Below are 22913 nucleotides of genomic sequence, written 5' to 3'. Positions count from 1 at the left end.
CGTCTGCACAATTTGCGTCATTGTCCCGGAGGATATTTTCTCAGTCTGGGATGACCATCGCGCACATCTTTAGGCAATCAGTTTGAAATTAAAGTGCACCCTGTAGATGGATGCACTGGTCATATAACTAATTGGACAGTCCGAAATAAATAGATATTTTCAGCTGTCAACTGCACAAAGAGAGGACTGGTTCACACCAGTTCCTAACCTTGTTGGAGGTACTTGTCCTCCGCTGAACCCCTGACACTGACTCATCGAACCCCTCGGGTTCGATCGAAGCCAGGTCAAGAACCACTGCTGAAGAGTAAACAGTGCAGCTATGACAAAACTACTAATATTTGTGTTATATTTTGATCATGAATACCAGCCATTTAGCCTTCAAACATTACCTACAAGCATTACCCAACAACACTAATCGAGCAAAGTGACAATAGATTCTTTTGTATCAAGTTTGCTGCAATCCAACCCTACCTTCACCAAGCAGTGAAGGTATCACTGCTTGGTGAATGACTTTCCAAAAATGTCCAAATATTTTCTTTAGTCCAGTCTAATCAGGTCTGATCAAAGGTTGACTTGACAATAACCACACTCCAACTTTTAGGTCTAAGAACAAATTTGTATGACACCCCTCAGTTGCACAGTGAGCTAAGAATAGAATATAAGCCATAAAGCTCAAACTGCTGTGAAAGATTATTAGCAAGAGGAAAATGCCATTCACACCTAAAGGTTAATTCAGAGCTGATGGGAGATTTATTTACTAATGTATCTTAAGTTCTCTAACGCTGTAACTAAAACTCAGGTTATTCCCTCCCTAACACATACACATGGTAATGTAGACATTTCCGTCTCCTCCTCTCGCCGTCTGTGTCTTCGGTTGTCTCACAAATCACTTCCTGATCAGCCGTTTGCTCATCGCTCTGCCTTGACAGACTGACAGCAGAGGAAGATGTGTGTTGGTGTTAAGTGTGTTGCCTTGTCTAAATAAGCAAAGGGCAAACATAACTGGCTGTAGTGGAGTTATGATTTATCATGTATAGGATAAAATAACGCAAAAACTTGTTAGCTTTTGACAAATATGACACGGGTGTGTCTTAAGTAAAAGAAAACACAATATGTTTTCCTTAAACTGGTTTTCAACACCTATCTGGCCCGGTCCTCATTATTCTCCCCTCCTCGTCTACACTTTCGACACCATCAAAGACGCTGGTCACTGTACGCAAGTCTGTTCTTTCCTCCAAAGTTCCAGGTGCAGTAAATGCTGAGTAAAATGAACATGAACCTTCACTGATGTGTGCCAAGGGTAAGGTTTCTCAAAAAAACTCTTTAGTATATTTCTGCATCGTAGCTAAATCAATAGGAGAAGGCACATCATCAGCCCGTGATGCCACTGTCTGACTGCCTCAACCAGCCACGGGGTTCACCTTACACCCTTCTTTTACAAATGGGAAGGGTTTTGACCTTGCCCTTAGAGTTACACAGCAAAAAAGTGGCTGTGATGCCAAGGCATATAACAGATCAAAGGGCAAAATGTGCTCAACAAATTAGAGGAGTGTGAGTGATGAATGAATGAATGCAAAAAGGCTGAAGAGCTACATGTGGATCAGGAGCCACAGGTTGCAGACCTCTGATTACCTCGGTCTAAAATGAAACTATTTTTTCCACGTATTACTTCACAGCGCTTTACCTTCCAGTTTTTATAGTAACTTTAAGTTCTGTTGCTAAAGCTCTGGAAATTCAAATTATTTTTTGGTAGTTAGCCAGTATCTGTATATAGGATGGATATGTGTGTTTTTGCAGATACTTACACATGCGGCACTGTAGCACACAGATATGGAGTCTATAGGCCGCAGTCCCATTCAACTTTAATTATGTGTGCCAGTATCTATAGGAAAAGTTAAATTGCTCTGTCAGCCTGAGAAATGGGCCTTTTGATGTTTGAGCTGCCGTCACTTGGCATTTTTATGATTCAACGTGGAGAGAGGGATGAAGATGAGGAGGACGAACTGGGCAGAGGTGCAGCTCACTTCTACGGCGCCTGTCATAACAACTAGAAAGATTTGACATGATTTCAGGTACCATTTAGAACGAGGGACCGTGCACTAGGTTTTCCTAATCTCATAAGTTGTCCAGGTCCGGGAAAATGGGTCACTTTTGGGGGCTGGACTCTGGAAACAAAACAAACAAGATCTACACAACAAGTGTTTTGTTTCTAAACATCAGTAGCAAGCTCCTCATTCACCGATAAAAATCTCTCCAGCCTTTCAAACAATCATCCAAACATGCAGAAACCCAGCTGTTATATCAGCCCACTGCTGGGTGAAGTCCAGCTTCTGAGGAATAAGACACTGTCTAACTGACAGTACATTTGAATAACTCTCTCTGTCTTACAGCGATCTCCATTACTATCAAACAACGACAAAGTTTTACTTCTTACTCTGTACCTTTGCTCTTTCACAAGTTTGTCTTTTTTTTTTAATACTTGCCTCCATCAACTTTCGTTAACTTTAAAACTTAAGATTTTTTCCCCCTAAAAACAGCATATATTTGTGTAAAATTGGATGTGACCTCAGACCACCATACGTTGCCCAAAGTCCAAACCACCTCTGGCTAGGAAGAGGCTTCTCATCAGTAGGCAGAGAAGACTCTCCACACCCTCTGGTCTTATATTGTCTGGGACACAAGTTCACATCCAGCAGCAGAGGGAAGACCCTCGGCCTATTCTATGCCGTCTGAAGCCACTACAGGGAGAGCACTTACTGCACAAACTCACTCCATCTGAGAGAGGCTGCAGAGAGGACCACTAAGAATATTAAAGGAGATGATGCAGGAAGACTCGGTAAAAAGTGAAGAGAGCACATCTTGCAAAGCAATTAGATTTCTCCACCTTGTCAACCCTCACCACCACTTTCTTCTCATCTCATCCTCTACACGCAGTTTCAAAGTTTTGGTCGGTCACTGTGTGAGTGTCTGTACGCTTTGTTGAAGGATAACTTTGTAGATCCACTCAGATCTTAGGCAAAAAAATGGTTCTTTAATACAAGTATACAGTTGTGCTGTTACATCAACTTCTATTAGCTGCAACCTCTTTCTTATCTGATTTGCAATTCGTAGTTTTACAAATTGCTTTATTTAACACTAGAATGTTAAAAAGATGTATTTGCGAAACTCTCAATTTCTTATTAAAATTATATTTTGGGTGAAATAAAAAAATGACTGAGTCCAAATTAAACGTGTGCTGATCTCACTCTATTATATGCAGAGCAGCTCTGTGGTCTTCTCAGACTCAGACGTCTTACTGTCAAAATGTCTCCCGTCACAGCAGCAGTTACATGCGCAGACATGTCATTGCTCATCAAAAATTAAGTCTGAAGGCTTTAAAAGATTGAAAGAGACTCTTTGGAGGCAACAGGAGTTATTTATAATGCAGTTGACAGGACTCGGAAAGGTAAAGTCTGCAAAGCAATCTCAGCAGGAGCTTGGTTCCGACTTTCTCAGCACTGCTAAAAAAAGGACAGAAATGCTAATGGGACGCAAGGCCAGAGCGTGAACAGAATCATCAGCTTTAGTAACTACATCTTTATCACATTATAGTCGTCTTACATGAACTCTCCCTTAAAACTTTGGTTCTGGTGGGTTTTAACATGTGAAGTTTGAAGGACTATCCTAAAGAGACAGAGTCACACACTGAGTGATCATATTTCACATTAAAGAGTTCTACAGAACCGGACATAGAGCACTTCCCTCCATTTAATTAATGCATCGATTTCTATGCCTGTGTTCACTATTTAAGTACATTGTTTCCCCCCATGAGACCATTGACTGAGAGCATATACAGTATGGTGTTAGCCATTAGCCGAGAAGCGCAGACTTCTATTAAGTGGACAAATTCCGTCGATACTTATGTGAGTATCGACATATCAAAACCGCAGTATCGATACTCCTATCACTACTTAGAAGAGCTATGACTAGGAGACCAGAAACGGAATTGAGAGAAAATAAAAAAATATTAGTACTAGTAGTATTAATATTAGGACTTTGTTTTTGTTGTTTATTGTGACACATCAAGGTACTTTATGTCCAGAATATCAACCAAAATATAGTTTTAAAAATCCTTCAGTCATATCAGGGGTCAGTTTAGGCAGTAGGAAGCAATTAAAGCATTTTGCTGAATTTCAGGAGACAGTTTTGACACCTGCCATTGATGACAATATGTTTTTGTAACTTGTGTTTGAATTGTCTGGTTAGAAGTCTGACTAGTCAAGGTTAGAAATGTAACCAGAACTCTCTGTAAGCACTGGTGCCTGAAAAAAAATCAATTTTGAATTTTCTTAAAAAATAAAATTCCACAACTTTTACTCCTAATTAAAGTAACTATTAACCCATCTCCTGAAGAGTACTCCTCTGTATGTGTTTGTGTGGGTGTACTCCTACTGGCTGACAGATATTCAGTGGTATCGATGATCTACAGTTTCCCTGGTCTTTCATCAAACACGGTGTCCATTTGTATCAATTACACTCCAGTTCCTCTTCACACTCATTCGGACGCATGGAAGTCAATTATATCTAATTGCTGGAAAATTACACATGGCAGAGACTGTCTATATACACTGGAGTCTCACTAAGGTTATCACAGCCTGGTAATTACACTTGAAGAGATAAGAGAGAACAGTGCAGGTAATGGGAAGAGATTGGAGTCAGTAGAAGAGCAGTTTTAGACAAACTGTGACATTGAACCATCCAACAGAAGCAGTCGGAGAAAACAACACGTTCACGGCAGGATCTATTCTTCTATCTCTAATTGGACAAATTGGATCATCGAGGAGCTTGATACATTAATTGCAAATATTCATGTTTGCATTTTCTCGCAATTGCACTCAAAATAAGGGCCAATCAAAAGGTGTTCATATGGAACGTGCAGACCAACCCATCTATTCAAAGACGATTTACCTTTTGTACTCCATACACTAGATTGCTCTACATCCTCTTTCTTTCATTTTTGCTGTTTTTTTTTTATTATGATGTTACCACTGTTAGCATAGGTGAGTAAATTTACGGAGAAAATCAAGTTGAGGAACGTCATTCAGGAAGTCAACCCTGTATCATTCATGTTTTGTTTTTTTGTCCATGTCTTTCTTACCTGATTATCAGTGAGAGCATACAAGTGCTGATGATCTGGGCTGAAGAGAAGGTCTCTGTGGATGGGATCACCATCGCTCACCACCACGTTCTCGTAGAGCAGGGCAGGCTGAGTCACAGAGTTCACAAGAATCTGGAAGAGGACGGAGTAAGAATATGACTTAGACGGACAAAGGCTAGAACAATGTGGCACTAGAATAACCCACGACTTAGACGGACAAAGGCTAGAACAATCTAAGACCATCTCTGAATACCACAACTTCTTTGTCCTAATCATACACATACGCTGGTGTCTTAGAACATTTTCTTCTGCTCTTCGCTCGTGCCGACGGAACATTTGCAGAATTACAACCAGACATTTTCTCCTAATTATCTTTCTTCTATTCATTAGCAAACACATGTTATATATCTTGTGCGCTCTTCTGCCCGTGCTCGTTAACACTGATTATGTTCAGCTCTTTAAATCTAACTCCGTGGCAGCCACTTCTGACAAGTACACCGTAAAACACATCAGACTGTCACAAGTTAAACACAACAAACAGTGAAGTGATGATTAGAAGCAGCATCAGTCACAGGGTGAGATATGGCCCCTTTCTTTGCAACAACAGTGAGGAAGCAGTCTGGCATCGTTATACAGCCCAGAGACTCGCAGGAGGAGGGTCAGAGTGGAGGGAATGTCAGGTGAATTTGAAATGTTGTGTTCACATCCTGTATAGACTTCCTTATAATAATTCTGTCAGTGTGCATGTGTAGCTGCATTCCTGTGCACACCTGTGGAATTCAATGACTCTCCAAAGGTTACGGTGAGGTTACAGTCAGACTAAGACGGAGAGTGTCTTTGGAAATTTCTCTGTTGATTTAGTAATAAGGTGCATCCCAGGAGGACTGCAAAGACTGTGGGTTTTGTGGTGGAAGGGTAGTTGTGTGGGGGTGCGTCTACACTCTGACTCCAAGGTCAAAGTGTGGGCTGCAGACCTGCACAAATAGAAAATAAAAAAAAAACACTGATAAACTACCAACCCTCTTCAAACTTTGTGGCGAGAAATATACAACAGAAGAAGTCATTTGGACCGTCCTTAGGCAAGTTGTACCACCTAGAAATACAACATCTTGAGCAGATGTCCAAACTCTGGTTTGGGGTTACATCCTCGTACCGGGACTTTAAATGATCACAAACTGTGAGCCAAATGTTGTATGGTTGTTTTTAACTGTGTTGATTCTGATCAGGAACAGTATATGTTGGATTGCACTAAGGATTTTTGAGCATTTAAGGTGCAGAAGTCATGGTCCAGACGCTATATTTTTGGATCCTACTTTCTCTGCCCAGAAGAAGAAGAACAAGAAGAAGCTGTTAGAACCCAGGTGATTTTGTTATGTTAAAAATTTAGTTTGCAGACTCCTCTCCAAGCACTGCCTTGAAAATCATCCCTGATTACAATAATACAGTCTCATTTCAGCTCTGATTTATTCCCCATTAATACTGTGTTGCGAAACTAATTGATTGAAGGATCATTTGAATGCAAATAGCTGCAATTAATATTTACTGCACTAATCAGACAGATGCACTGCGGTGCAAGATAAAAAAAAAACAAAAAAAAAACAACAACCTTGTCTGGCTCTGAGACGGTAAACTCATCGCTTAAAAAAAAAAAAAAACCCAGCCTTTTAATGACTGTCAATGACATCAAAAGGAGGACACTTTATAGGTTTTCTTGGTCTAATCATCCTTCTGGGAGCAGTTATAGAAGTATATTTAATAAGCACCCTTTAAAACATGTAGACACTGCTGTCGGGGCCACGGACTCTTTTATCTTTTATCCTCAGCCTTTTGCTAATCAGTTCCAGAAAGTAGGAAACTGGACAAATGGATACATAAAAAAGCCAGATGCCCTCAGGACGCCCTCTCTTTTTTTATTTTTATGGCTTCAAATTGAAAGAGTGCAGACAGCACAGAGAGAAGATGTGAAATTAATAAATCCGGTCCCAGCAGGATTAGCCAGAGAAACAGATGCGAAGTATTATTTGCAACTACTGGAATAAAAACAGTTGGCTAATTTAAGGCAAAATAAGTTCCTCTGCTCCTGACCAAGTGCATGATAGAGTAGATTTTGTCAGGGTTTAATCAAAGTTTCTTTACCCTGAAGTGTTGACACTTCCTGAGTGAGTTTGTGTTTGGACAAAGAAACTTCCAGAGTGCAAAAGTCATAAGAGGAGAGCAGAAACCTGCAGGCTAATAGAGTGGATGAGGACCCACGGTCACCTGTTTCAGTCTTTAGTCCCCTGTCTGTGCCAGCTGACCTGAATCCCACTCCAACTGCCCTCTGCCCCGAGCTGTAGGGCAATGAATGCTCCCTGCTCCTGTTTCTCCCAAGCTTGCTGTGCCAGAGTCTTCACTCATCAGCAGTTCTACCGGGGCCACAGGGCGCCCCGCACTTTTAGACACTTCTGTGAGTTTCTTGTGTGAATAAAGGAGAAGTAGAGGATTCAAAGGCCTGGTGTGTGTCGTCTAAGTCTTCATGTGGTAGAAAAACACAGGGCTGGAGAAACAAATCACTTTCTTGACAGATAGCAGGTAGAAATTATTCAAACATAGCCCTTAAAAAAATGCAAGAATAAGTTAAGAATACATTTTAAAAGAAGACATCCGGGCTGAGTGAGGAGGACAGGCTTGGTGTGTAACTGCTGCGTGTGATGAATGAGCGGATGGATGTCAGGAAATTATACAGAGAGAGACTAAAAGTGTAGGAGAAGAGGAAAGATTTAGGTTCGTGGTGAAGATAGCAGACGCTTTCATTGTGTAATTTCGTCAGCAGATTGAACTAAATACTGACGAACAAACCAAAGAGCCATCGCTGAAGTTATATGTCGTACTTCTGACAGTGACAATGGGCTTTTTGGGTGTTTTAGCAAAAAACGTAAATGTGCAGGAAAAGTGTTGTGTCACTGGCTGTCGTGAACAGAGGACAACAAATTTAATGTAATACAGGAAATGTGAGACCACAGATTTAACATGTGTTCTTAGTCACACCAACATATAGACACTATGTTTTTAATTCTTTGTTATTGGAATACTTGGCTGCCCTCCCTCACCTTATTTGTAACACCATTTTTCTCCTCTTGGTAAAAGTAGAACTTATTTCATTGCTAACGGTCCATACGACGAAAGAATATAAACATATGAACTGGAAAAGAGTTCCTTTCTTTACAGAAACACTGTCTGTCTGTGAAAGAAGTTATCCCACGTTCTGTTTGAACACCTGAATGGCACTTCACAACCAACGTGTTTAGGCACAGTTTTTAGCGCCACCTACTGTTCTAGAGTGTGCAGTCTCCTAGTATGTTGAGTGTCTTTGAAAGAACGCAGCCTCGTGTTGCGATTCATTTTTATTTCAATCGATGGGAATCGTCATGATGCGTCGATACATCTCTAATTCTGACTGTTTGTGTGAAAGACAGATAGAAAGGAGACAGAGAGAAGGAGAGAGCGGTAGACTGTGCAGTCAGCAGGTGTGCTTTGATACTTTGGATGCCCTCCACTGGGGTCAGACTATTGCACACCAATGCACACACACGGCTTTCTACACTCGTATCAGCGACACAGGGTTATTCGGAGAGAAATTAATCATCGTTCTTTTATCGCGCCGCTGCTTTCGCAACAGGACAATGGCCCCGGGTGAGACACACACTGAGGTGGCTACACAGACAGCTGTTTGGTGACAACACACCACTACAAAATCATTTTTGTAAAAGCCAACATGTATGTTCCCTTTTAAATGGGTCGCCACAGCGGTTAATATGCGCATGTGATTTGGCGTGGGGTTTGATTTTAAAACGCCTCGTGCCATTTCTTGATAAGATCATCCTCATTTCTGCAGACCTAGGACCAAAGAGTGGAGGACACACTACAGTAAGTCTTCTTGTGGCTATATATGATGAGCACTTTGGATGAAGGCTCTCGCCCAGGGACACACAGTTGCAATTCAACCTTTGACCATTAGGAGTGAGCCAACCCACTTCCTTGTTCCGTTCTCGCAAAAAACAACTGTTTGACTTTGGTTGAAGAAACACACACACCATGCCAGTGATGGGCAAATTAGCTGTTTAGGAGAAGCTGACATGTAAGTCTCTCAGTGGTACTTGTTTGGCGAAGCAGTGAACTATTTTCACTTTCAGCTTCCTGGACTTGCTAAAATTTGACAGGAGCAGCAGAAGCCGAAGAGCAATTAAACAGACTCACGCTGGAAATTCTCAACGGCATAACTTGACACCAGTTTGAATTATTCTGATGTTATTTTTTTTTCCCTCTTCAGACCCCTGGCATACATCATTATCACTATTAACACTGTTAGGGTTTCTTAGTGAAGCTGCAGGGCACTGGGAATGTCAAAATGTCTCATTTCCCTTTGACTTACATCCCTTTTGGGGACTAAAAGTATAAAAGAAATGCCATTTATAACTGGAGAATGCCAAGAGGTGGTGTCTTTTTTATTCCAGCTATGAGAACACAGGTAAGTACATGCAGCCACACAGCTATCTGCACCCAGACAGCACAATCTTGTCAGATAGCAAGCCAGAACAGTGTTGTGTTTCTGCTGTCAGCTGAGACCAGGGTGACACGGCCACACGTATACGCTGTGAGTGTGTGCCTTTGTGGCCTCTTTAATCTTTCACAAGTGCAGTGGCTTCCTCTCACTGTAGCCTTCCAAGACACATAGACACCGACTTCCTGACTTCCATGCAGACACCAACATTTTAATTATCTCCTTCTCCTGCAAGGCACACTTCCTGAAGTTTCTCTAGAAACAGGAAAGCCTCACTGCATTACAGGAAGTGATAGTAAAAAGCTTTATGACCGTCGTCATGAATTACATCTTTATGTGAATGACATTAGCTGTTAGCTTTCTAACTAGGAATGGCTCCATACAACCTTTTTATGTCCGATAAGCTCACTACTTTGTTGTGAAATTTAATAATTGAGCAAGCTAAAATTAGCGAGCTTCTTTTCTCTTCCACCACACTGCAGGCTGCAGTTACTGAGATGATATTAGTGTGCCTGTTTACAACATGTTTCGGTGTACGATCCTGAAATTTTGACCAATATGGGATCGAGCCACACCTATTTCTTACATTCAAATTAAATGAATTTAATCATAGATAATTGAGCAAGCTAAGGAACTAATTGTAAAATAAAGTCACTTTTCTAAATTGAATATACAAATTTAACAAATACCCAAACAAATACCTTCAAGAGCTGACACTGTGCCCAGAGCTCCCTCTGCTGGATAACACAATTGCTATTTTTGAACATCTGAGGTATGCTATGAGGATTGAATTTCAACTTGTCTGTCATTCTTACTTACAACACTGTTTCCTCTTCTGAATAAAACATGTCAGCACCAGTGCATACTTTACAAAAGACTAGATTATGACTCACGTGGCCATGACTTTTGTCCCTAGAACATGACATGGTTGGGAAAACTATTTTGTGTCTGTGCAACTTCATGATCAACAAAAGTAGTTTTCCTCTTCACTTGTTGTTTCTGTTGTCTTTGCTTATTTACTCTCCCCTTCTTCCCCCACTGTCTGGGCATTTCATCTTTTCCCCTCCTGCCAAGTTTTACCTCTACATCTCTCTCATCCCGGCTCACTCTGCTGACTGTAAAAAAACTCCCCGTCATTCAAACTCATTGAGCCTGAAGTCATTTCCTTTTAAATCAAGCTGAAAGCTCTACTCATGGGGATCCATTAAAGAGCCTTTGCTGTCTAACTCACAGTTGCAAGTGTCACAGCCATCAAACAAATCAACCAAATCACTCTTCTGCAATAATAAAAAAAAGAAGCTGACGCCCTGAAAAAAATGCTTGATATGGATTGAAATAAGGTATCAGACTACATTAAATGACATATTTAGGAATCTCTTCCTTCTGCTCCTCGGGACCCTTTTTACTATGCCACCCCTGAGAACGCTGCTGACATAACTAGGTCTGGCTGTGTGCTAAAACGACAGGTCCACACTCTTCCCCCAGGCACATCCTGTAGGTTGGAGCCACATGAAGCTAATGACATCCACTAACTTGCACAGAATGCAATGTTGGCTTGTAGATGCAACTGGAATCCAGGATCAACTTGAGGAAATATGCATAAGGAAGGACAGTAATTGTCAGAAGGTCAAAGTGCCTGTAGACATTCATTAATCTTTAATCTTACCATATTTTCTTAGAATTTGAAACCGAGGTTTTTAACGTACCTCTCACTGTAACTCTAAATCATCTCTTTCTTATTGATAACATTCTAAGATCTGTCTCTAGTGTACCGGGGTTATATTTATATTTTTTTTATTTCGCTCATGATCTACCAGCACTTTCTTTGCAATGAACTAGTAGGTGATCTACTCACTGGGCAGCACTGGTCTATACAAAGTCCTCCCTTTCTTCCATTTCAAATCTTCTTAAAACTTTTAGGAAGTTTCAGTGAGGAAATCAAATTTAAATTCAATCGTATTGGATGTAACAGTATCTTGTATTATCCATGTGAAGACTTTTCCCTTGGCACTGATTCAGTCACTGTTGCGACAGTAATGCGACAGTAATGTCTTGCTTTGCTGGTGCCCTTCTTTCATCGCTCATTTGTATTATTCTGACACTGCAGTGAGGTATTCATTTGACATTATGTCATCTGGAAAACACTGTCAGATGCAAACAGTCAACAATCCCCCGACAACGGTATTGATTTTGGAGCAACACTTTATTCAAAAACCGTCCTGTTGATTTTTGTACGCAATACAACAGCGTTTCAAGAAAAGAGCTGCAAAAGTGAAAATCTAATCAAATCTCAGGTTAAAAAATGATTAAAAAAAAAAAAACAAGAGAGCCCAGAACCCAAATAGAATTACTAATACTGACTTTTAGTTTCTACCGAAAGACAATAATAATAATAGTTTGTGTTTTTCGCATGTGCATTTGTGAAACCAGTCCATTGTTGATTGACCTTTGAAAACCATTGCCTTTTTTTGTTTTTGTAGACTCTCTCCCTACATCTATGTCATCAAACTCTCTTCACTCTTCTCTTCCCTGTTTTGCTGTTATTTTTTTTTTACCTGGCATAACAGTTCAGTTGACACACATGAGCAGCCAGACTGAACACACTGCTGTACAGCACAGCTTAGCTGTGAAAGGTTGTGTGCGTGCGTGTGTGTACATGTTTGTTGCCCTGTAGCAGGGAGTGGAACTACGGCTAAACTAGCTCCATTTGTCAAGTGCAGAAAGGTGTGTGCCTCCAGGACCACCTCACCACTGTTTTCAAGGTAAAGTGAGAATTCGAAGGTAACGTGGAGGAAAGAAATTAAAAGGACACACACAAACGCACACACATCCATCTTGCATGCATGCATCCACACGAAGCGACACACTTTTTCATTCTCAACAGCAACAATGTGACAATGGGGGCTAAAATTAAATATCCCAAAAACAAAGGTTACAGCTACAGGACGTGTAAAAAAAGAAAGGGTGCGCGTTGCTGGTGTTAACTAGGGATGTCCGATATTAACTTTTTGCCGTTATCCGATATGCTGATATTGTCCACCTCAATTCCAATTCTGATATCAACTGATGCTGATATAGGCCTGGTGTTATTCAGTTATTTATCTGTACAAACCACTGTATGAGTTGCTGGCATCGGTATTCTGCCTATAATCCCCTAATTATTAAAATACATTAATTAAATGAGCTGCATTGCTGCCATCTAGTGACTTTCAGTCTAATATACAGCCATTAATCCCCCAAACTATTTTGAGATCACACCTCATTTTGCAAAACTGAGGCAATGCCTTGTTGGGTTTTGCTAATTGGGTCGATAAACCGATATTTTCAACCCAATCCATAGTGATAACTGTAGAATGCTGATCATCAACTAGTGGCAGTCGTGCAAAATCCAGCATGCCAAACCTCCAAATCCGGCCCACAACTACAGTAGATTACCAAAAAAATATCAAATAATAATAAAATTTCCTTTTTTTTTTTTTTGAGATACATTCTGGCCTTCTGACAAATATAGTAGTGGTGAGTCCTGCTATAGAAGATAACCTTCAGAGGTGAGGCTGAGGTCTATATAAATTTGGAGGTGAACAAAAGTAAACATCCATGTCTGAGGAATAATAGATCCTTCTTTGTCTGGGCCCGCGCTCTCCATCTCTACTGCCAGGTTGTCACAGCAATTAATTGAGCCAATGCAAGCGCGGTGGTGAAGGAGAGACGGAGGAAGAAGGATGTGAATGACACATTTCTGGAAGGCTTGTTTCAAAGGCCAAGAGATTAACAGAACATACACACACAGACATGAATACACACGCACACACAAATTCATTAACAGTCACACCTAAGGAAAAGGCAAATGTAAGTGGAGAGTATGTGATGAGCCTCAGGGACCGTGTTCCTGGTTGGGAGTATGGTGGTAGTTTAGTTTAATATTTGTTTTACCAATTTGCGAGGTGATACTACATTAAGGCAAAGCAATTAGGCCACAAGGGGAGGGAGTGAATTATTAATTTACGCCCACAAAGATAATCAATGCAGAAAAGCCAATGGGGTCTTTCCCCTCTCATTTATTCATCCCCATGTGACAGTAGTTTTCATACAAAGCAATTCTGGGCTCTCATCCTGTTTCTTTTTTGTTTGTTTTTTTTCTTCTTTTAGAATTTATGGGTCCCTTAGTTTTGAAGCAGCCGGTTATGAGTAAAAGAAAAGCAGTGGAATATTAGCAGCAGTGAAGCAGCAAAGACAGTAAGTAAAAGAAAATTATTTGAAAAGATGCAAAATGTAACTGCAGAAAAAATGAAAAATAGAAACGATTACAGTGCTTCAGTTTCACCTCCAGTTTGTCATGTAATTAAAAAAAAAGAGAAAAAAAATCGAAAACATACATTTCTGTCGACCTGATTTGAATTCCAAGTGATTCCACATGGGGTCGCGACCCAAGGTTGAAAAACACCCCAAAAACTTCATGTACTGAAATTTACAAGCCATAACGTCTTTCAAGGTAACAGAGATTACCACAGCTCTGAGGAGGAAGTTAATGAAAGGAGGGGGATAATTCATGGCGTCACACGTGGTTAACTTGTCAGCCCATAAAAAATAAGTCATTGATTTATTAATAATATGAATGATGTATCAAATGAAGCTAACAGTTACAGGCTGGAAGCGCTACATTCTTCGTCCTCTCCAACTTCTTGTCAGGGGACAGAGAGAGTAGCGGACAGTCAGATTAATGGCCCTCTAACACACTCCCTCTTTCTCCTGACGTGTCTTTGCTGCTGTATATACCTCACTGAGATGTGACACATGGGGAAAAAAGGCCTCGCGACGACAAGCAGTGCTCATACTTTTACTCATCCGTCTTCCTGCCATTGCTTTTCATTCTGGGTACTTCCTGCAGCTGCTGGGAGAATAACACATTTGACTTTGATTAGCTGGGAATTACAGAGGTACATCGTCAGAGAAGCTTTAGAGCATAAATCTCTGCGAACGAGCAGGTAGATGCTGTAACGTGTGCTCCGTACATTTGTCCGCACCCATGTCTGCTTATGTCTGCGTCTGTCGTCCAACTCCGTTGTGTAATTACAACGGAGAGAAGATAAACCTTTTTTTTTCCTCCTCTCCTGTGGGAGCTCACAGCTAATTATAGAGCCAGCCGAGCTTCAAATTGCCATTTAAAACAGCCATACGGTGGGAGAAAATAAAACAGTCCCATGGCGGTGACAACACAGTGTAGTGAGCATGTCTGCATGGAGGTGTCACAACTGGAGAGAACAACAGGTCCAAGCAGGAAAGAGGGAGCTAACAACCTTAACAAATATATTTTAACAGCTATAGTTTGTTTTGGATTTTGTTGACAAAAAATTCTGTGTGTAAATATGGGCTTCATACAAAACATTACTCTCTGTGTAGGTTCTCAGTCATGCAGATCATTTTATCCAAAACTAGTTACATCAAGGGCAACTGGACAGAGTAGGTTTCTTGAATACATTTCACCCCTCATCCAAGAGGCTTCTTCAGTTCACTCAGACATTCCCCAACCATGTTGACCAATGGTAAGAGACCCACATGGAGCCAAGGTAACGCCTGAATGGGCTTTACCTTTTCAGCTCCATGATGACCTCTGATCAGAAGTGCCTTATTCTTGTTTTACTAAAAGGCAGCAGATACAAATCTATGTGTTGATAATTAATGTATTTGGGTAAAAAACAAATATCCAAATGTGTCATGCTGGGAATAAAATTGGCACAGCATTTATATAGTAACATCTTCCATCACCTGATGTTACCCAACTGCCCTGTAGAGCAGAGCTTCCCAAACCTTTCCAGGCCAAGAGCCCCTCAAACTGCACTAGCTTCTGGTGAGGGACCCCTGTTGTCCATTTTGCGCTATGTATCTACACTAGCTTGTGGAGCAGGGCATTATGAAATTATTCTTTATGATTCCTGTTCGCATTTTCTGAAACCCCCACCCTCCTCCCTAGGAGGACCACAATCGCACTTTAAGAACCACTGTTGTAGAGCACAGGGTTAATGGAGGTTTGCTTGGGTGACAAATGTGACGCTTTAAAGGTTGAAAAATAATACACAGGATAGGGAAATATGGAGGAGGCAGAAGGAATAAGAAACAAACGGAAAGACAAAAGTACAGGAACCTAGTGTGAGGACGCAGAGGGATTCTGTGGTCTGAAGTGGAATGTGCTCTGACTGAGGCATGACTGCCAACACACACACACACACACACACACACACACACACACACACACACACACACACTCGTATACACAAACTCACAAATGAAACGTCTCTCTCCGCCTGTAGCTGCTCTTTGTACACACAAGAAAAACCGAGACGCAGTTTCTGTTTCACACTGTAACTCTCTCCCTCTCCGCTCCGATATCAAACCCACACAATAATAAAGACTCTTTGGAATAACACATTCCATTTTAACAGCCATTGCACAACGGGTCCGACAGGAGATCCCCAACACAAACAAATTTTACTCGCACAACCGGGAACAAAGCTGCTGCAGAATAGAAGAGAAACAAAGGTTTAGAAATGTGCTGTTCATGTATGAATGTTTGACAGTATATCTACAACAGAGGTGCCGGTCGTTGCTGGTCGCTGCTGTGTGTGTATTTAGAAAGATAGTGTTTCAGTCCATCAATATAATGAGTGGAGCAGCAGCTGTAACCAAACACTGATCTGTATCTGTGACTCAGACCAGGTTAGATACAGCAGTGTCACTCATGTAAGGTCTGCTATTTCACTGCACGCCTCACAAATGTCGTCAACAACAAGAACAACAACATACAACAGAACAGAACCCAGTGCTAAAGCTGCTGTGGTCCGGCAGAGAACGAGGTCCACAGACACAGGAACTATTGGAGCCATTCATCATTTTTACGGGTTAATAAAATTTTAAATTCACCGACGAATCATTCTTTCCATGTCTGTATGATGAATTTTTATAGTGCACTCTAATAACTAATAAAAACCTGATTTACTTCAAATCACCTCTGCTGTGAGTGCAAAAAGAGTGTTTACCAAACTTGCTCTACATCTTTATGATGTAAATTCCTACTGGCATGAAGCAAAAGTAAATAATTGAAGGATAAATTTCTCTCCGTTTTTTTCTCTGAGCAAACATAATTGATTTTTGTTTATACTGCTGCCTCATGCCCGAGGGTCACACAATAGTTTACTCACCTTTTTTATTTAGCGCCACGTCACTAGAGATAAAGGACAGCAGTAAACTACGTCTCCTGCAGGCCCGGACCATGTGACTGCCGGCTATGAAAGATTCCATCCAGCCTATCATTGCTGTAGCTGTATTTATTGATATAGGAGTTTGTTTTGTTTTGTTTTCGTTTTTTTACCTAGCTAACTCAATAGCTAGTGAAGCTGGAAACTCGCTGCCGACCAGCATAGGAAAATCACAAACTTAAATGACTTTCAAAAATGATTGCAGATGCACCTAAATGTAGGTCACTGTTCCAGCAATATTTTTTAAAATTAAAATCTCATTTATGTAACTCTAAGAATGTCCTTTTAGATGTCAGGTCAATTCCAACTAATAATTATTAAATCATCTTTTTGAAGGCTTCAACAGAACAACTGAAAAAAATCTACAATATACATTTATATACACAAACGTATATATACTGTATTTTTTTTTTACATGCATGTTCTTGGTGGACATTATATTACTACTTTATATTCAGGGTCAGCTGGCCTCCATTACAGAGCTTCACAAGTATATAAAAATTAAATAAATATATGTCAGTTTTATGGAGTTAATTTCATGGCTCTCCGTAGTGTTACTGCCCTCAGAGAGAACCTGGAGGGCCCTGCTGGTACGTCACTGGTATTCTCAGTAGTCACTAGAGGTATCCCGGTCTAATTGCAGAACCCGGTCATGTTCCTCTTTAGAAAGAGTCATCATTAAAATCTGGATTTTTCTCAGGCCAATTCTCTTTCACCCCCAACAGTCCCCCTCCACACAGCCAGAGCGCCATCTTGAGTTTCCTCTGCTCTCCTGGAGCTGATCTCTTGTCACTGTCCCAAAAACTTTAGGGACTCTGCAGCTGTTGCTGTTGTGAATAAAACAACAATGACTCAAATGCCGGCTGCTGTACATGTAGAAGTGACAGCAGCATCATTTGAATATGACCTAAAGGGCCCCAACAGGCTGTAGTACAGAGCCAGGATGTGTACGGGTGTGAGCTAGAGACCTGTCAGCCTAGAAATGTGGAATTGTCAATAGTCATTTGGATGTTCAGGGGCGACAGCTTCCCTCATCTGTGTAAACTCCAGCCAAATATACAAAGGTGAGACATTTTGACAGGTCTTACATTTTTTTTTTTCCAAATCATGTCACATTCATTTATCAACCGACCACATCAAAACAGAAGCCTTGAGCTGAAGTGACAGCTTGGAGAGATTAGTGATATAGTAAAAACAGAGGGAGAAAACAGGTTGAATAGATATGGTAAATGTCATATATTTAACTGCAACACAATGAAATTCATACCTAAATTATTTTTGGAAGAGTTTTTCATTGGTTCCTCAACTTGCGTTGGAGTTCTGTTCCGGTGGTCTGATGTAACTCGATTTTGTACGTAGGTTGGAACATACATATTGTACGTAAGTACCTATGTTACTCTACCTACGCTAACACAGTGGTAACATCATAATCAAGGTGTAAACTATCTAGGTGAGTCATAATGAAGGGCAAACAGTTCCCAAAAAAAAAAAAAACCTATACAAACAAAAGAAAATGAACGTAGCTTCACTCGCCAACTAGTTCCTGTGCAAAATTTGTTTAAATGTCATACGTCGGAATGATGGAACAAGAATCTTTGGAAGATGGCGACCACGAAACACTGTAGATCAAGGACTTATTTTAGCTTCATATTACACCGACATTACTACACAACACTACAGCTGACACAGATACACTGAGTGATATTTTTTGTTAGCTTTATTTTTAATGTTTAACTTACGAGTACAAGCTAAATTTGAAGAACAGTGAGTTTGTCAACGTGGGAATATGTTCTTTACAGAGTGAAAATAACATGTTTGTTATACTGTGTATACGTCTGTGCATAGTGTTAGTGTGGTTAAATCCCATTCTCGGGAGTTTGTGTGTGTATGTGGTAAGCTTTGGAAGAATGTGGGCATGTCCTCAATCCCTTTTTACTGCGTGTGGGCCTGTGTGTGTGTGTGTGTGTGTGTGTGTGTGTTGTGAAAGGCAGTAAAATACACCAATCCAGCTGTAAATGCCCTAATCCTACCAACCTCCTTTCATTTCTTTTTCAACAAGTCTTTCATTTTTCTGCCTCTTGCTTCATCTCCGCAGTTAAAATGTTTTCCTTTCTGCCCTGGAAGGACCACACGATTATACAACGGGACTGAATAAAAGACAGACACACACAGAGTCTGAACTAAAAAAAAAACAGAGAAAAGATGAAATGTTGAACATTTCTCATAGTGCAGACATGGGAAGTTTAAAGTCTGCCAAGATGGGAAATTTAGTGCCAGTAGAAACGAGTGCAGAGAGACACAGAGAGGGGCTGGAAGACGGAGTGAGGAGTGAGGGAAACGGTCCAGTGGAAACCATGATGTCATGATTAGTGAGGTGCGACCATCCTGCAGTCACACTGGCACCACATGGATGGCAGCGAAAAGCACATTCACAACCCCAACACACACACACACACACGCACAAAATCTTCTAGTCTGCGTGACTAAATGGTCACAGCTGTTGCATGAAACAATGCCACCATTGTCACTTTTAACCTTCATCATGTACACACACACAGAGACACACACACACACAGAACAATCAGCACTAAGACCACTGAAGCCCCGTCAATGTCCGCTTGACACAATTCATCCCGAGCTGCCGTGAGCTAAACGCCCAGGACTTCTTTCATCCACCTCATTGCCAAGCTTTCAATTCTATAATGATAAGCTATTTAACCAAACAACAGCGGTGATGCATTTAAAATGTTGGAATAATGTGTCCTTTCTTTTCTGTTGACTAGGGGTGAGGGGGAAGTAGACTTTGATTGAAACCAAAAGCGGCGGTTTGGAATGTGGTTGTTTTTCAGCCTCGTGGGACTTTACCCAAGCAAAGGGTCTGATGCTTGTTAAAGTTAACTCATGAAAGACCACGGGGGACGCATGCGGAGGTTCATTTGAATCCAAACAGGTGTGAAGTGATACATCTGGATCCACACGTGTGAGATCAGGTCACTCAGGATGTGATCTAACACCCGGTGTAACACCAGGTAAGACACAGGCCGACTGTTCCGCGTGTGAACCTAAAAGGTCATCTGTCATCGCCCCGTGTCAAAATGTATATATCCACCACGTCCACAGTGGACATTTGGATTGGCTGAGGCACAGGACTAACTGTTAACGCTGATGGGAAAAGACTGAGGTTCATTGGCAGGATCAACTCCGGGAAGTTGTGCCGGTTGAAAGAAAATTAAAGTTGACGAGGAGGTGACTGTGTAGTGAACAACAATCCTAATATTTGTCTGGTCATTTATGGCAACCAGCAAGAAGGAATAGTTAGCAGAAGTAGCTAAATGTTGGTGAAGGAGTATTTATGTATAAATAATTAGCCAGACAAAACACCTGAACCTGAAGTGCTGTAATGTTTTGATCACAGTTTGTATTTTCTTTTATTTAAATTATATCTATCAGCATCAACCTTGTTGATGAGTACCAACAAGGTTATCCAACGTTAATTAACTTCCTGCAAGAAAGAATAGATGTAGATCCAAGTAGAAGTTGTTTTTTTTCCCACGAGACATTACTGTTAATGCCAATCAGCTTTACATGATGTTGTATGTAAAGACATTTATTTTATGTTAGTATTGTTTATTTTATGTACAGAAAAGGTGAAAGTAAACTTTTCTCTGTGTTTGGAACACTGGTGTTCTGCACAACAGCACACTCATTAGGACTATGACGAGGGACCAAGGCACAGCTCAGCAGAAACTGGAATGACCCTCAGTACAGAGAAATGGGATGATTTGGGCAGAACTGGCAACCTGATGAAACTGCTTTGCAATTACCGCTGAGAACAGAAATAAAAAAAAGTGTTTACTGTCAAGTAAAAAGTTCCAAAGGTGCGGTTCTACTGAAATAAAGGTGCGGGGGATGTTGGGAGAAGAGAGAGTTATTCATGGTTTTAATATTAGAAAAAAAAAAGAATAGAATAGAATAGCACATCAGGGTGTGAACGGTTGGTAAACAGATTTCTCTGAGGTCTCACTGAGACACTGTTTGTATTTTCCATAATTTTGAAGATTCAAATGCCGCAGTGGAGAGAAAGTTGTCTAGTACTTCTCATAAGTCACTAGCATTATTACCAGAAGCTTAAAGATTGCTGCCCTTTCATATTAACAAACATTAAATTTGCTCAAACACCTGCCTTTTATTCCAATGCAGAGACAGACAGAGAGAGAAGCTCAGTCAACTTTGAACACTCTCCCTGTCTCTCTCCGGTCATTCGATTCAATCAGCGGAACGGGAGAGACAGATGAGATCAGAGCTTTGACCGCTACTCTGTGCAGTCACCTGACAAAACACACACACGCACACACACACAATTTAAGACAGGGATTGTATTCGAGCAAATGACATCATCAACGGTCACAGAATCTCCAGGGTCAGGGGCTGGCTAGAATCCATCTCATACCAGGCGAGATTACGCCAGAGAATGGTTATTACATGCCTTATGAGGGATTGCTGCAATGAGGGTGACTACAGATACACCCCCATCACCCTCCCTCCCACACACACACACACACACACACACACCCAATGTATCTCCCACAGCCCCTCACCTGAAGAAGATTGATAGTGCAGCCCATTACTGATAGATGGATGAGGAAGATTATGGAATGCTCCATTAGCGTCACTTCATATAGGTAGGAGTCATGTCTGTGTGTGTGTGTCTGTGTGTGTGTATGGAGAGAGGAGTCTGTGAAACAACTCGGCACTTGTTACTGATTGCAGTGAAGACAAAGTGTGGGCACTAAAGGTTATCCACTACAGTGGAATAACAGTGATCAAAGTGTGAAAGTCAGCTTCAGAGACGACTTGGACATCTGTACATGCAACATGTCATCAAACAGTGCATGTTAAAAGCTGTAAAAACACTGTCACAGTGTTCCCTTTTTTAAAATTTTCTTCTGTTCCTAACAATTAGTCCGTCACTTCTGTGACTAACACCTAGTCCCTCTCCAACCAACCAAAAACACCTGTTCAAAAATGATGATTTACTACAGTGGTTTCCAACCTTTCCTGGCTTTCTTTGACATTGCACATTTGTGGTGATCCCAGAGACATTTTTTTCTAGAATTATTTCCTGCTCATGATTGCTATATTGTGTTCAAAAACAGAATAACCAGAATATTTTATATTCCCTGATCATAGCTACAGTCAGACAAGATTGTCTCAACAATGAACAACAACGTTAACAATCTCTCAAACAATGAATTATATCCGGCAACTCTCAGGTTTTTCGTGAAGGCCTACCCTACTCTGACTGTGATTGGCTGACATCATTCCCCTCAACTTGACACCTCACAGTCAAAGGCAGTGAGATTTGGCTGAAAAGAACTGTGAAAAAGAGTCAGCTGTCAAAATGTAAACACAACAACAAAACAGATTCAAACCTGAGACAACAATATGACAGTTCTGGCTTTGGGTCCAGACAGGAGAGAGAGTCTAAGTCTGGACCCGGACCACGGTCTGCCTTTCAGTGACCAGTGCTTCAGGGGCACTGTGTGGCAGGTGAAGATGACCACTGATGTTTCTAACAGTTTAAAGGGCATTAAGGAATAAAGACATTGAGAAATAGAGACATTATTTTCCAACCTACTCTCTGTCGTATGCAATAACATGTCATGTGTACACTGAGATGAAACGTGCATGGACACTAGATGTGCTCCAGAAATGGCGTCCATTACTCCTGTGAAGGTCTGAGTACTTCACTGCAATCATCCGCCGTCTCCAATCCAGTGAATCCACCTTGACCTGGGAGTGTACTGGTGTGGTGCAGAAGGTCTTCTACTCTCTCCTCCATCACCAGTCCATTCCCTGGATGGACTGTGATTAACCCCTTTGGTGCCAGTAGGAAGGTGATTCGCCTATGTTGATATAATGTCACCTGCATCTACCTCATCTCTTGGCTAATGGAGCTGAGATCAGGAGGTTGGCTGATGAA

The 22913-nt window shown here is 41.1% G+C and overlaps 2 protein-coding genes across 3 annotated transcripts in view; one reads left to right on the top strand and one right to left on the bottom strand.

Moving 5' to 3' along the window:
- Positions 1-5380, bottom strand: part of LOC103384739 (plexin-A1-like) — a 97580-nt gene extending 92200 nt beyond the window's left edge. Inside the window, 1 exon segment of the mRNA XM_025059117.1 lies at positions 5138-5380. Within this exon segment, the coding sequence (XP_024914885.1) occupies positions 5138-5380 (243 nt within the window).
- The window catches only part of snphb (syntaphilin b), a 1167912-nt gene that overhangs the window by 601009 nt on the left and 543990 nt on the right, over positions 1-22913 (top strand). The window lies entirely within an intron of this gene.

This window comes from Cynoglossus semilaevis, chromosome 10 (assembly GCF_000523025.1).
Source record: "Cynoglossus semilaevis isolate Cse_v1.0 chromosome 10, Cse_v1.0, whole genome shotgun sequence".
NCBI classification, from domain to species: Eukaryota; Metazoa; Chordata; class Actinopteri; order Pleuronectiformes; family Cynoglossidae; genus Cynoglossus; species Cynoglossus semilaevis.
This window is presented reverse-complemented; position numbering and strand designations above follow the sequence as displayed.